The 15,581-nt window shown below is 42.6% G+C and overlaps 1 protein-coding gene across 4 annotated transcripts in view; it reads left to right on the plus strand.

Annotated features, from left to right (window-relative positions):
* The window catches only part of TTC39A (tetratricopeptide repeat domain 39A), a 117,243-nt gene that overhangs the window by 78,740 nt on the left and 22,922 nt on the right, over positions 1–15,581 (plus strand). For all 4 annotated transcript variants that reach the window (XM_056532309.1, XM_056532308.1, XM_056532310.1 and 1 more), the window contains 3 exons: positions 5,385–5,449; positions 8,648–8,747; positions 14,309–14,374. In XM_056532309.1, coding sequence (XP_056388284.1) covers positions 5,385–5,449; positions 8,648–8,747; positions 14,309–14,374 — 231 coding nt within the window. The remainder of the gene's footprint in view (positions 1–5,384; positions 5,450–8,647; positions 8,748–14,308; positions 14,375–15,581) is intronic.

Genomic DNA, 15,581 nt, shown 5'->3' on the forward strand with positions numbered 1-15,581 from the left:
GGAGGATATAGCACTGGGTAACTTGTAAAGAGCAGAGGGAGAAGAGTTGTCATCTCCCTCTTGCTCTGCAGGCTCTCCTCAGCACTCCTCTCTTCTTCATATCTCCCCACAGACTGCACAGGCTGGTTTAGACCTGCAGTCTATGAGACAGGGGGAACACGCTAGTGACCTCTGAGATCCGACATGGAGGGTGCAATGAAGAGATTACATCCTGCTGTTATGTCGCACCTGTGATGTCATCAACGCGCTCCTGCATGTGGTTGTAGATGTGGTCGTAGAGTATAGGGATGTAAGTGCGGCCATGGGTCCCATAGCTGCTGCCTGTCAGGGTTGTAATCTGCCCTGCCAGTGCCTGAAAAATTACAAATCCGTCCCTGACTGTATTTTGCAGCGATTTGCGCAAAATCACTGTAAAAAATGCTATTTTGCGCAAATTGCAGCAAAATACAGTATTGGGAGTATGGATGTAAATATGTTCAGGGGGACTCTTTTGGATGGGGCCCTTGGCAAATGCCCAGGTTGCCCCACCCTAACGCCCTGGTTGTAGTGTCCGGTGGTCGAAGCGTAACAACATTGTAGTTAACGGACAGTTCCCACTAACCACTACCTAAAGTTAAGCTTCAGGAAATAAATACCTCAAAATCCAGGATTTCTGGATAACAGCTTGTTCTTTCCTGATGTTGCAGATCGAATATAACAGAAGACAGTAATGATCATACAGAGTGGGAATCACACACTTGATAGACACGTTAGGTAGAGATAGCTGGTATAATGTCACTGTGGTAGGTCTTAAACAATGTAAAAAATGTAGACTTGGAAATTGTTTGACTTGTAGTCCTCCTGAGTAGACTGGTTCTCTATCTCTAGTGGTACATGCTAGGCTCAGAGGCATGTGGCGGTTCTGGCCTGTACTACACTGCACTTGCAGGATTAGATGAGACACTTGAGACTTTAAACTACAACTTAAGACTTTTGGCTGACTTGACTTTAGACTGACTTAAGAGACAAGACACTTGAAACTTGAGTCTGACTTGATGTCAGACTGACTTGTGAGAGTAGACAAGACTAACTTGACTTAGCTCAGTTCTCCTTCATTGCACGTTCCGGCTCAGAAACTTGAGGTCACAGGATCTACTGCTATGAGTAACCTCTGTGGGTATCTGGCTTATCCCTCACGGCTCTCTGGATACACTAAACTGTAGAATTCAGACTTTGGGCTTTAAGCAATTATCGAAGAGTAAGTGCATACTTCAGGGGTTTTCACCGTGGAATGTTTCATAGTAAACTTGGCAAATTCTCTCTCCCTCACTTACAGTATGTTTCCTTGGGTTACTCCGAGACATCACTGATCTGAGGACATTCAGAAGTGAGACCAGCCCAGAGTATTCCTGAACTTAACCCTTACTTTGCTAGAGGGCCCGTCAGGTTTGCTCTTGTCCCTAATGCATCTACTTATCTTGGTTCAATCCCTGAGCATGACGCACCTTGTTACTAGTGTTGCTCGCGAATATTCGCAATGCGAATTTTATTCGTGAATATCGCATATTCGCGAATATAGCACTATATCTTCGTAATTACGAATATTCGTGTTATTATTATTATTTTTCTTTTCTTTTCACAGTACACATCACAGTGATCACCCCTCTCTGCTTCCAGCTTGTGTGGTGTAAAGAAGAACAACTAGTGTGTGAGACTGGCGTGCGTATTTTCGCATATGCGAAAATTTGCATATGATAATTGTCGCATATGCGAATGCTTGTACATGTTAATTGTCGCATATGTAAATGTTCGCATATGCGAAAAAGAAACGGGATTATATGCCTATGCGAATATTCGCGAATATATGACGAATATTCGCCCATATATTCGCGAATTCGAATATGCCATATGCCGCTCAACACTAGTGATCACTAGTGTTGCTCGCGAATATTCGAAATGCAAATTTTATTCGCGAATTCGTGAATAAAATTCGCATTTCGAATATTCGCGAGCAACACTAGTGATTACTAGTGTTGAGCGGCATATGGCATATTCGAATTCGCGAATATATGGGCGAATATTCGTCATATATTCGCGAATATTCGCATAGGCATAAATAATCTCGTTTTATGTTCGCATATGCGAAAATAGTAGGTAAAAATTAACATACGCGTATTTTCGTATAAACGGAAATTCGTATACGCAAATATTCGCATATGCGAAAATTCTCACACCAGTCTCAAACTGTAGTATTAGAGACTCCTTTACACCACACAAGCTGAAATCAGAGAGGGATGATCACTGTGATGTGTACTGTGAAAAAAAAATAAAAATAATATTCGTAATTACGAATATATAGCGCTATATTCGCGAATATGCTATATTCGCGAATAAAACTCGCATTGCGAATATTCGCGAGCAACACTAGTGATCACTAGCGTTGCTCGCTGTGCAAATTTTCATATATGCTCATTTTCGCATATGCGAATTGTTTTTCTTATGCTAATTTATGTATATGTAATTATCGAATATGTTAATTTTCGCATGCGCGACAATAAAACGAGAATATTTCGCATATACGAATATACGCGAATATTGGTAAAAACTGAGCGATTTATTTTCGCATATGCGTATATTCGTGCATGCGCAATTAACATGCGGAAATTAGCACACATTAATATATACGAAGTTTCGCATGTGCGCAAATTCGTGCATGCGAAAATTAGCATACGCAAAATTTTGTATATGCGAAAATGAGCATATGCTAGTTTTCGTATATGCGAAAATGCGCACACCAGTCTCACACAGTAGTATTAGAGCCTCCTTTACACCACACAAGCTGGAAGCAGAGAGGGGTGATCACTGTGATGTGTACTGTGAAAAAAAAAAACACACAATATTCGTAATTACGAATATATAGTGCTATATTCGCGAATATGCGATATTCACGAATAAAATTCGCATTGCGAATATTCGCAAGCAACACTAGTACAGACCATTCACCCCTTGCACTACATTTAGGCTCAGTGCATGCAGGAAGCAAATAAAGACATAGAAAAATACACTTTGCATTGAAACACATTTAAAGACTTAGTGGGGTATTTATCACTGGATTTATGCATGTTTTTTACATTACTTTGGTGCAATTTTTTGGCGCAGTGTCTGTTTGTGCCAATATTTGGCGCATTCTCACCTCTGTCAAATTGTAAACTTGGTAGGATTTTGACAGTCCTGTGTTTGATTTTTGCAGTGGTCAGTAATTTATCAATTGTGATAATTGTATGTTGGTGCTAATTTGCCTGTTTTCTGATGGAAAACACACATACCAAAGGAAGAATATGGTATGCGCCAAAATTACTAAAGGACGTGTGCCAAATGATAAATTTGATGCATGTCTGTAATAACCAAAGTAAAAAAAAAAAAAAAAAAGGGGGGGGGGGGTGAAAAGAAACTGACAACAGGTAAAAATGATCATTACCCCACATAGACCTGAGGCTGAGCTGGGGACCTTTGAAGCAACAGACAACTGAACAGTGTTCATGGTAGCAAAAGGTGACCCCGCTCTGGGATACCACATAATGATCATTGAAACTCCACTAGGTGAGATCTTGCATGGAGCCCCCGACCAAGTAAGATTGACAATTATTATGTGTTTTTTCCATTTGTGAAAAATCCCACCAACTATGGTAAACTTCTCACCAAGCTGTTTGTTGATGGTCTTGTAGCCCATTCCAGTCTTGTGTAGGTCTACACTCCTGTCCCCGACATCCTTGGTCAGTGCTTTAGTCTTGGTCATGGTGGAGAGTTTGGAATATGATTGAATGCTTCAGTGGACAGGTGTATTTTAACAGGTAAAAAGTGAGATTAGGAGCACTCCCTGTACATTAAAACAGTCATCCCATTCACCCACACTAACCCCAATACACCGGGGCTGCATTCACACCGCGTTTTTTGCAATACAGTTCCCGTATACGTTTTCTATGTGAAAACCGCATGGAACCGTATTGGAAAACGTATGCATAGACTCTCCATTGAAAACCGTATGCCAAAAGATGCATCAGGTTGTGTCCGTTTTGCATCCTGTACGGTTTTGTCAGGTTTTTTGCCTGTACCCAAAACCGTAGTCTACCACGGTTTTAGGTCCGGTTGAAAAACTGTATTAAACCGTATACGTTTTTTTTTTAACATGGGAGTCAATGGGAACCGTACAGAACTGTCTGTGCTTACGGTTCCATCCGGTTTTCACCGTACGGTTTTTGACTTTGCACAGTTTTTTTTCTTTGAATTTCAATCAAACAAGTAAAACTTTATTCAAAATGGAGTGAAAAGTTAAAAACGTATAAATTTTTTTCTTAAAAAACGGATGCAACCGGATGTCATTTTTCAAACCGTATACGGTTTTTAACTGTATACGGGTTAAAATTTGTACACACATTTTGATACAGTTTAGTCAGGTTTTGAGGAATCCGTTTTTCCTCAAAAACCTGATACGGGAACTGTATTGCAAAAACGTGGTGTGCATGCAGTGAACAGGAGACTGTTGCGGGTCTCTGACTCATACACCTACCTGCAGTCCAGCGCCTGGTCCCTCTGAAGGTCCGTTTCTATCTGCGTTGAATTGTGCGCTGGAGGTGGCCCACTGGCTGCATTTGAATATTCATGGTTGCTGGTCACGTTAGCGCTTGTGCCTACTGAGCGCTCACGTGACCAGTGAACATGAATATTCAAGTCTGGCGCCCGATCTTCAGAGGGATCGGCGCCGGACTGAAGGTATTTATAAAAGTCAGAGACCCTGCATTGGTCTCCTGTTCACCTGCACTATAACCTGGTGTATTGGGTTTAGGGTAGGTGAACTGGATGACCGCTTTCCTTTAAGAGAGTGCTCCTAATATCAGCTTGTTACCTGTATAAAAGACACCTGCGAGCCAGAAATCTTGCTGATTGATAAGGGATCAAATACTTATTTCACTGAGTAAAATGGTAATCAATTCCTAACATTTTTGAAATGCATTTTTCTTGATTTTTTGTTGTAATTCTGTCTCCCACTGTTCAAATAATACGACCAATACAACTATAGACTCATCATTTCTTTGTCGTGGGCAAACGTACAAAATCAGCAGGGGATCAAATAATTTTTTCCTTCACTATAGATGGTGGGGATCCACCGAGCCTAGTGAACTATTAGGCTACAAATCTGCTCATCTGCAGCAGCTTGAGGAAGGGTTGGATACTCTTCAATGACGAAGACTTCATTACCATCACTTATAATATCACAGTGTATAACAAGGTGAATGGTAAAATTACAGATTGGAGGAATTCCCTATGCGTCAATGTAATTATAAGTGGAAAATGCAATTAACGTCCTGCCGAAACCCTTGAAATAATGGCTTTTCTTATTACCGCAGGATGAAAACATGGTCAGCTTCATCAAGGGTGGAATCAAGGTCAGGAACAGCTATCAGACATACAAGTGAGTATCGCTATGTGATGAAAGCCGCTCACCAGGAGATTCCAGGACTCCTAAGCAATCTGATCATCTTGGGGAGTGGTTTTCAAACTGTGGTCCTCCAGCTGTTTCAAAACTACAACTTCCAGCATTCCTGGACAGCCTTCGGCACAGAGTTAAGGGGATTTGCAAGGCAAAACCTATCGATGACCTATCCCAAGGATAAGCTATCAATACCAATTTGGTGGGGTGGGGTGCCAACACCTATCACCCCAATAGCTCATCTATTTGCAGAGCTGCAGCATCAGCATACACTGAAACAGAGCAGGAAGCAGACAGCACCGTACACTGTGTAGTGGTGACGCTAGGTTACTGCAGCTCAACTCCCAATGCATACGAGCTGAGCTGCAGTCACCCAGCTCAACCACTACACAATGTATGGCGCTGTCTGCTTTCTGCTCTGTTTCCCTGTGTATGCAGGTGTCACAGCTTTGGCAAACAGCTGAACCGTAAGGGTGCCAGGTATTTGCACTCCACCAAACTGATATTGATGACCTGTCTTAGGGATAGGTCATCAATAAATGTTGCCCAGAAAACTCCTTAAATGGGCACTGTCATTAAAACAAATTTTTGCAATTGCACTCCTTACGGTGAATAAAAAATTTGTTTAAACATTTTTTTTTATATGTTTTATTTGTGTTTGAAAAAACAGCCACTAGGTGTCTCCCTCCTTGTCCACATTTCCCCCATCTCTTTCACAGACTATGGACTCCTGCTGGCCTGGTAGAAGTCCAAAATCAGGAAATGCAGTCTGTGGTGCTGAAGGGGGTGTGTGCAGCCTTAGCCAATCATAGCTCATCTCACACACTGAACCACACACTGAACTGCTCTGTGCTGTGTGTAGCAAAGTGAGGGATGAAGTTCTCCCCTGTGTGGCTTCATATGATGTCATGCATGCTGGGGGAAAGCCCCTTCCCAGTCTGTGAATCTAGAAAATACAGAGCAATATCAAGGTAGAAAACTAAAAAATAATAAAAATAAAGGCAGGGGGTAGTTTATCATGATGGGGGCAGTGAACTAGAAGGATTAAAAAATTTAACGAGATCATGAGAGATACTCTTTAAGGGCAGGGTCACTCATAGTGCATGCGCAATGTTGTTGACGTTGCGAAAAATCTTCTGGGAAGCGGGAAATGCGGTGCGTATGCCCCATGAGCAGACACAAAGGGCTTTTCCTGCTGTCGCCCTGTGTGTGCAATAAGGCTTGGTGGTGGGCCATGTGTCACGGTTGCATTGGTGGACTTGACCCACCTCAGAACCCGGGGGCTGCCCTGTGTGTCTGTTCATAGCGCATATGCAGCGTATTTCCCACTGCCTCACAGATTTCTTGCAGCCTCAAATTCGCTGTGTATGCGCTGTGTGTGACCCTACTCTTAGAGTTTGTTCATGGGTGGATATTTTGTGAGTTTCCCATTGTGGGTTTTAACCGTGGTGGGTTTTCCACAGTGGAAAATCCACATCAGACCCCATTGAAGTCCAGGTAATCTGCTACAGATTGTTCTGTGCTGAAAAATGGGAAACTCACAAAAGATCTGCCTGCGGATTATCCAGTGCTGATCCTGGGTCATAGCTTGTATTATAATTCAGAGCTGCATTCACAATTCTGCAGGCTTCAGAGCTGAAATCTTCCAGTATTCCCTGCTGATTCTGTGTCTGAGCAGAGCTAGTGCTGTTATAATTGGGTTCTGGATACTATAGTCTTTATACCAGTTGCTTTTTGATGATCTGGTCAAGAAAGATTTAAAGGGGTACTCCAGTGCTCCAGCGCTCTGAACATTTTGTTCAGAACACTTGGAGCTGGAGGCCGTGATCGGGACATCACGCCACTTCCCCTCCATTCAGTCTATGGGAGGGGGTGTGTTGTCAGACACGCCCCCTTCCATAGACATGAATGGAGGGGGTGTGACGTGATGAGGGGCGTGTCTGTGACATCAAGACCACTGCCGCAGGAACCCGGTGTTTGTTTAGAACCCAGCACCCAGCAGCAGGACCCGCGCGATCAGACATCTAATCCCCTATCCAAAGGATAAGATGTCTAGCAGCGGAGTACCCCTTTAACAGGCCCACAGCATATAAGAACCACAGTTACACTATTTGAGATGTGTCTGCTGACATGTTTATTTATCTTTTCAAATGATATTCAGCTAAATTATGAATGCAGCTCTGGAGTATAAAGGTATATTCACCCTGCAGAATTTCTGCACATCCGCACCATTTGTGCGTCCGCATTGATTTGGGTGGTTTCAGGCTAGGTTTCCACTTGTTTTTTTTTCTAACAGTTTTTGGATTTCTGCCACTGCAGTTTTTGAGCCAAATTCAGAAGTGGATCCATAAGGAAGGAGAAGTATAAGTCCTTCCTTTATATGTCCTATTCCTTTTGAATACACTTCTGGCTTTGGCTCAAAAACTGCAGTGGCAGCAATCCAAAAACTGTCAGAAAAAAACCCAAGTTGAAACCTACCCTCAGGCTTGTGCGGATTTAGCACGGAATTGGTGCAGATTCAAATGCGGAATCCGCATGCTGAAATTCTGAAGTGTGAATGGGAGTCCGGAATCTCATTGAAGTCTATTGGGCTTTAATTTGATGCGTAATCCACATGTGGAATTCCGCATGCAGAAAATCTGCCTTGTGAATATATACCCTAAGGCTATGTTCACACTTCCGGAATGTCGGCACGGAAAATCTCTGTGCGGACATTTCGGAAAGCACAGGCGTCAGCAGAATATGGCGGCGCTAGGACTGCACTGGAATGCGCCATCTCATAGGCGCTATGCATTCCATGCGGTGTCCGCACAAAGAATGAACAGATTTATTCTTTGTGCGGACACGGAAAACGTGTGCACAGCGCAGCAGAATCATGTTGAAATTAACGGGATTCTGCTGCTCCGGAATCTACGGCGGAATATCAATGCGGAAATCCACAGGGAGATTCCGGACATGTAAACATAGCCTAATACAGGCTGTAACTTATGATCAGTATAAGAGAAATAATTCAATTCCTTTACAACATTATTCAACTTTTTATGCAAATTTGATTTATAATATACAAAATGATTTATAATAGTACAAACATGTGAAAAGACACTGCCACTAATATATGTAATGCACCATTGGGAAAAAAAGTGCAATTTATTGATCAGCTTTTTTTTCCTGCTTTTTTAGGGAGCTTGATACTTTGCAGAAATGTGCAAACTACGTGAAAGGAGAAAGTCACTGTCACTTTGAAGGTGGAGTGAAGCTGGGTGTTGGAGCATTTAATTTGGTATGTAATTCATGTCATTTATGTACATGCAGTCAATATGGAAGGAAGTGACCTTCACTGCACAGCCTTAGGCTGCATTCACATTACGTTATTAAAAACCGGCGCCGAATCTCATTGACTTAAATGTGCTGAACGGAGTCAGATAGTGACTCCGGTCGGCTAATTTTTGCCCTGTATCCGGTTTTGGGACCTGACTTAAAACCACGGTATACTACGTTTTTAAGTCCGGTCACAAAACCAGATACAGGGCAAAAATTAGCCGACCTGAGTCACTATCTGATTCTGGCCGGCACATATAAGTCAATGAGATTCGGCGCCGGTCCAGATAGGATACGGGAGCGCCCGGTTTTGATTCCCAAGCCGGATCGGGCAGCCGGATCCCGGAAACATACTGTGACTGCAGCCTTATCCTATACAGTGCTGTCACACAAAGCATTAGTGCAGCTTATTCAGGGGATGGATAGTGACAGGGGTAAAGTTTAAGGGTCTATTCACATGGGCAGAATTTCCGCATCAATTCCGCTTCTGCTCTTTGGGTGGTTTCTGGCTTGTGCGGATTTTGTGTGGAATTGGTGCGGAAATTCCACATGCAGAAATTCAAAAGTGTGGAATCCCATAGAAGTCTATTGGGCTTTCATTTGAGGCAGAATTCTGCAAGCCGAATTCCGCAAGTGGAAATTCTGCTGTGTGAATAGACCCTAAGGCTAGGTTCACACTACGGAATTTCCGCCTGCAATTCCGCTTACTAAAATGTATAGTGTAGTGAATGAGTTTCCGTTCACAAATTCACACTTCGGAATTTGTCAAGCGGAATTTGGGAACGGAAAATCCGCTTGAAAATTTCCGCCTGAAGAATTGGGTTGCTCATTCTTCAGGCGGAAATAATCGCGGAAAACATTGCAGTCTATTGGAGACTGCAGTGTCCGTGTGGTCCTAGCGCCGACTAATTCAGTAGTGTGAACCTAGCCGGAGGGTTTATTCACACGGGTCTATTCCGCTTCAGGAATTCCTCCTCAAACGAAAGCCCAATAGACTTCTATAGGAGTCCACACTTCTATTCACACTTCTGCAGAATTTCCGCTTGGATTCCACACCAATTCAGCACAAAATCCACAAAAGCGGAAGCGGAATTGGGGCGGATGAGCGGAAATTCTGCCGTGTGAGTAGACCTTAAGGCTGGGTTCACACTATGGAATCTCTGGGCAGAATTTCTCCCGGAGATTGAGACGGCTTCACTAGGGCCACGCGGACTGCATTGCCGTCCCCATAGATGTCAATGCATTTCTGAGCAGATCTCCCAAAAGATCCACCCAGAAATTCCACACTTCAGAATTTTCAAATGCAGAATTTCCACACGAATTCCACACAAAATCCGCACAAGCCAGAAACCACCCAAGGAAGCGGAATTGGTGCGGAAATTCTTCCTGTGTGAATAGACCCTAAAGGTGCGTTCACACGCTAGTAACTAGCAGCGGGTTTCCGCTGCAAGTCACGCTACCATTCATTTGATTGGGTCTGACACTATTGCGGGCTGTTTAAATCAATGGTAGGATTCCTGCAGCGGGAAACCTGCTGCTAGTTACTAGCGTGTGAAAGCACCCTAAGGCTATGTTCACACCTCGGAATGTCCGCACTGAAAATCTGTGCAGACATTCCGCGTACCGGGGCACCGGCATAACATGCCGACGCTAAGACCGCATGGGAATGCGCCGTCTCATAGACAGCTATGCATTCCGTGTGGCAAACACTGAAAGAATGAAGACACGGAAATTGGAATTTCTGCATCAGAAAAATTCTGCCATGTGCACAGTGCAGCAAAATCCTGTTGAATTCAAGGGGACTCTGCTGCAGGGGAATCTCCATGTAGAATTCCAATGCGGAATTCCGCACGGAAATTCCAAGGTGTGAACATAACAACCTAACTGTAAAAGGTCATCAGTTTCTGAATTACCCCAGCCTGTCTGGTACCAACAATCATGCCACATTCAAAGCCATTTAAATCTCCTTTCTCCCTCATTCTGATGCTCGGTTTGAACTTCGGCAAGTTGTCTTGACCGCGTCTACATGCCTAAATGCACTCAGCTATTTGTGTCAACAAGCAATTGCGCAGGTGTACCTAATAAAGTGGCCAGTGATTGTATTAAGAAACTATTCTGCCCATCATTATGGCTCTATTTACATTAAAAAAAAGAGCAAAGTGGTCTTCAGGGTTCCCAATATTTTACAGACTTTTCATCTCCCCTTTATTCATTGGGTGATGGAGAACGACCCGGGTACAAGGTACCGTTCCGGAAAATAGATAAAAGTTAATTGGCGGCTGCTGTCGTCACAATATATAAATGTACAATTTTAATAAATAAACCCCTGTACGTCTGGTGTGTACAAAGTTCTGCTCAAATGTGTAAAGTGCTGTGTATACCGTGATGTCACTGCTATATACTGTGTACACAGATCACATGGTGTTGGTTTTTGTTGAACTTTAAACACAGGGTGACAGCGGGAAGAGTGATCTAGCAAATATTTACTGAGCTGGATAATGGTCGGGCCCCGGGGCCCCTAGGAGTCTCCGAGCTGTGACCTTTATGTCTGCTTAGTACAGTGTTTCCCAACCAGGGTGCCTCCAGCTGTGGCAAAACTACAACTCCCAGCATGCCCGGACAGCCTTTGGCTGTCCGGGCATGCTGGGAGTTGTAGTTTTGCAACAGCTGGAGGCACCCTGGTTGGGAAACACTGGTTTAGTATCAAATCTGTTATAAAAAAAAAATGAAAACAAATAAACAAAAGCATTTACATTTAAAAATAATGAAAAGCGCAGCGTGTGTTACCATTACACGAAAAGGCTCCTTAACCAATGTAGAGAATGTCAAATATTTTTATGCTACAGCTGTAAACTAGTGTAAAGAGTAATTTTAGCGGAAGTGTGAACAGAGCCTTATTCATCTCGTCACAAAACCATTAGCGAAGGTTTATTACAAGCAATAAAGGCCTCATGCATACAGATGTCATATACATGTGTGTTGTATAGATCTGTAATAAGGCCCCTACAGACTCAGGCTGGGTTCCCATTACGTTTTCCCCCATACGGGAGCGCATACGGCAGGGGAGGAGCTAAAACCTCGCGCTCCCGTATGCCTTTCTATGCGCTCCCGTGTGTAATTCATTTCAATGAGCCGGCCGCAGTGAAACGTAGCGAATACACTCCGGGGACTGATTACAAACGGGGTGCCGCGTGCAAGATCACGGGGGTCCCCAGCGGTGGGAGTCCCGCGATCAGGCATCTTATCCCCTATCCTTTGGATAGGGGATAAGATGTCTAAGCACCGGAGTACCCCTTTAATGGTTGGTTTATTTGGACAGTCAGGGTCTATTCACATGGCAGAATTTTTCCGCATGCGAATTCCGCCTCAAATTAAAGGGGTACTCCCGTGGAAAACTTTATTATAATTTTTTTTTTTTAAATCAACTGGTGCCAGAAAGCTAAACAGATTTGTAAATGACTTCTATTAAAAAATCTTAATCCTTCCAATACTTTTTAGGGGCTGTATACTAAAGAGGAAATGCTTTTCTTTTTGGATTTCTCTTCTGTCATGACCACAGTGCTCTCTGCTGACCATTTTAGGAACTGTCCAGAGCAGCATATGTTTTTTCCTGCTCTGGACAGTTCCTAAAATGGACAGCAGAGGTCAGCAGAGAGCACTGTGGTCATGACAGAAGAGAAATCCAAAAAGAAAAGCATTTCCTCTGTAGTATACAGCCCCTAAAAAGTACTGGAAGGATTAAGATTTTTTTAATAGAAGTCATTTACAAATCTGTTGCAGCAGTGAGATAGGAAAAAAGGGAGAGCACACAAGAGGCAAACTTCACCTGTACTGGATTGCAGCGTGGTCTCAGCAAACCAACTCAATGTCTCCTGCGGGGTGCACATACACAAAGTATGAAGTATCAATATAAACGAATAAAGAAACACGCGCGTGCACTCACCGCTCAGCGGAGATAGTTGAGTAACGGGGTCCGGTTACGGGAAGCTGGATCTCAGCATCAGCGCAGGTGGAATGAAGCTCGGAGGCATTCCACTTGTGAGCGCCATTCCACCTGCGCTGATGCTGAGATCCAGCTTCCCGTAACCGGACCCCGTTACTCAACTATCTCCGCTGAGCGGTGAGTGCACGTACTTGTTTCTTTATTCATTCATTTACAAATCTGCTTAATCATCTGGCACCAGTTGATTAAAAAAAATAAAAAGTTTCCACCGGAGTACCCCTTTAAAGCCCAATAGACTTCTATGGGATTCCGCACTCCCATTCACATTCTGAAATTCCACATGCAGATTCTGCAAAAAATCTGCACAAACCAGAAACCACCCAAATGATTGAGGAAGCGGAATTGGTGCGGATGAAATTCTGCCGTGTTAATAGACCCTTAGAGACAGAACAACAACAAAAAATAACGAAAAAAAACACATTTTAATAAGCTATAAATTTGCATTTTACTCAAAAAATACTGGTGAAATACGTATATGATCCTCTATCAGTCAGTTTTGGCTCCCAGGTGTCCTTTACACATGTAACGAGCTGAGATTAGGAGGACTCTCTTAGAGCGTGGAGTGCTCCTAATCTCAGCTTGTCAACTGTATAAAGGACACCTGTCCACAGAAGCAATCAATCAATCAGATTCCAAACTCTCCACCATGGCCAAAGAGCCGTCCAAGGATGTAAGGATGTCAGGGACAAGACTGTAGACCCACACAAGGCCGGAATGGGCTACAAGACCCTCACCAAGAAGCTTGGTGAGAAGATTACAACAGTTGGTGCAAATATTCACAAATGGAAGAAACACAAAATAACAGTCAGTCTCCCTTGGTCGGGGGCTCCGTGTAAGATCTCTTCTCTATTCATGAGAACGGTGAGGAATCAGCCAAGAACTACATGGGCCGTAGTGTTGCTCGCGAATATTCGCAATGCGAATTTTATTCGCGAATTTGCGAATATAGCACTATATATTCGTAATTACGAATATTCGGTTTTTTTTCACAGTACACATCACAGTGATCATCCCTCTCTGCTTCCAGCTTGTGTGGTGTAAAGAAGGCTCAAATTTTTGCGTATTCAAATTTTCGCATATGCGAAAATAAAACGCGAATATTACGAATATGCGAATTAAGCAAATATATGAAGAATATTCGTCCATATATTCGCGAAATATCGCGAATTCGAATATGGCCTATGCCGCTCAACACTAATGGGCAGATCTTGTCAATAATCTCAAGGCAGCTGGAACTAAATTCATCAGGAAAACAATTGGTAACGCACCACTCTGTGGAGGAGTGAAATCCTGCAGCGCCCGCAAAGTTCCCCTGCTAAAGAAAGCTCATGTATAGGCCTGCAAACTAAGAAAAAAATAATAATAATAATAATAATAAAAAAATAAATGAATAAAAAAAAAACAGCAAAAGAATTGTTAAGAATATATTTTATTTAATTGTAATTTTTTTCCTTCTTAGTGTTTTTCAATGTCTATAGATGATGATGAAATGATCTCACGTCTATATTCTCTCCTCCTAGACATTATCAATGTTACCTACCAGGATATTGCGGCTTTTAGAATTCGTAGGATTCTCTGGTAACAAGGTGAGACCCACATCAGTGTCTTTATTTAGAGAAGTATGGCTTCCATGGGATATGTATATATATATATATATATATATATATATATATATATATATATATATAAAGTAGTTACAATATTAATTGGTTCCAGGATGACCATTGTATGTTGAAACCATTGTATGTTGAGACCAGAACTCTATGGAAACCTGGTAATTGGTTCTGAAGCCACCAAAATGTCATCCAAAAATAGGAAAAAGCGAGGATTAAAGGGGTATTCCAGGAAAAAAAAATTTTTTTTTATATATCAACTGGCTCCAGAAAGTTAAACAGATTTGTAAATCACTTCTATTAAAAAAAAATCTTAATCTTTCAATAATTATCAGCTGCTGAAGTTGAGTTGTTCTTTTCTTTCTGGCAACAGTGCTCTCTGCTGACATCTCTGCTTGTCTCGGGAACTGCACAGAGTAGAAGAGGTTTGCTATGGGGATTTGCTTCTAAACTGGGCGGTTCCCGAGACACGTGTCATCAGAGAGCACTTAGACAGAAAAGAACAACTCAACTTCAGCAGCTCAAGTACTGAAAGGATTAAGATTTTTTAATAGAAGTAATTTACAAATCTGTTTAACTTTATGGAGCTAGTAGATATATATAAAAAAAAGTTTTTTCCTGGATAACCCCTTTAAAGATAAATAAGTAGATAACTAACAGAGATAAAGCAAATCCTTACATATAAAAGTAAGAAATATCTGCTGGGAGCTGTAATCACTGTCTATTTCAGTGTTTCCCAACCAGGGTGCCTCCAGCTTTTGCAAAACTACAACTTCCAGCATGCCCGGACAGCCTAAGGCTGTCCGGGCATGCTGGGAGTTGTAGTTTTGCAAAAGCTGGAGGCACCGTCGTTGGGAAACACTGGTCTAGGTAGAGGACAGGAGCTTCTTCAGGGTCCTGTACAGTACACAATGTCCTAAAAAAGTAACATGGAGCTGCCCTCACCTGGTGTCCAAAGGAGCAGCTAACCCTGGTACAGGTAAAGAGTACAGAACATGTAATACCTCCCTGTACTGTAGGGGGCACTACCAGACAGCCAGTCAGTGCATGCACTTTAGGAATACAGGTGTTTTACCAGTGAGATGCCCACTCTGATTGGTCAGTTCTTCCAGCCAGTGACACATTTCACAGATCTGGACTGTCCGTAGCATTGTATGTTGAGTCTGGTTTCAAGTTACAA

Source organism: Hyla sarda, chromosome 7 (assembly GCF_029499605.1).
Source record: "Hyla sarda isolate aHylSar1 chromosome 7, aHylSar1.hap1, whole genome shotgun sequence".
NCBI lineage: Eukaryota > Metazoa > Chordata > Amphibia > Anura > Hylidae > Hyla > Hyla sarda.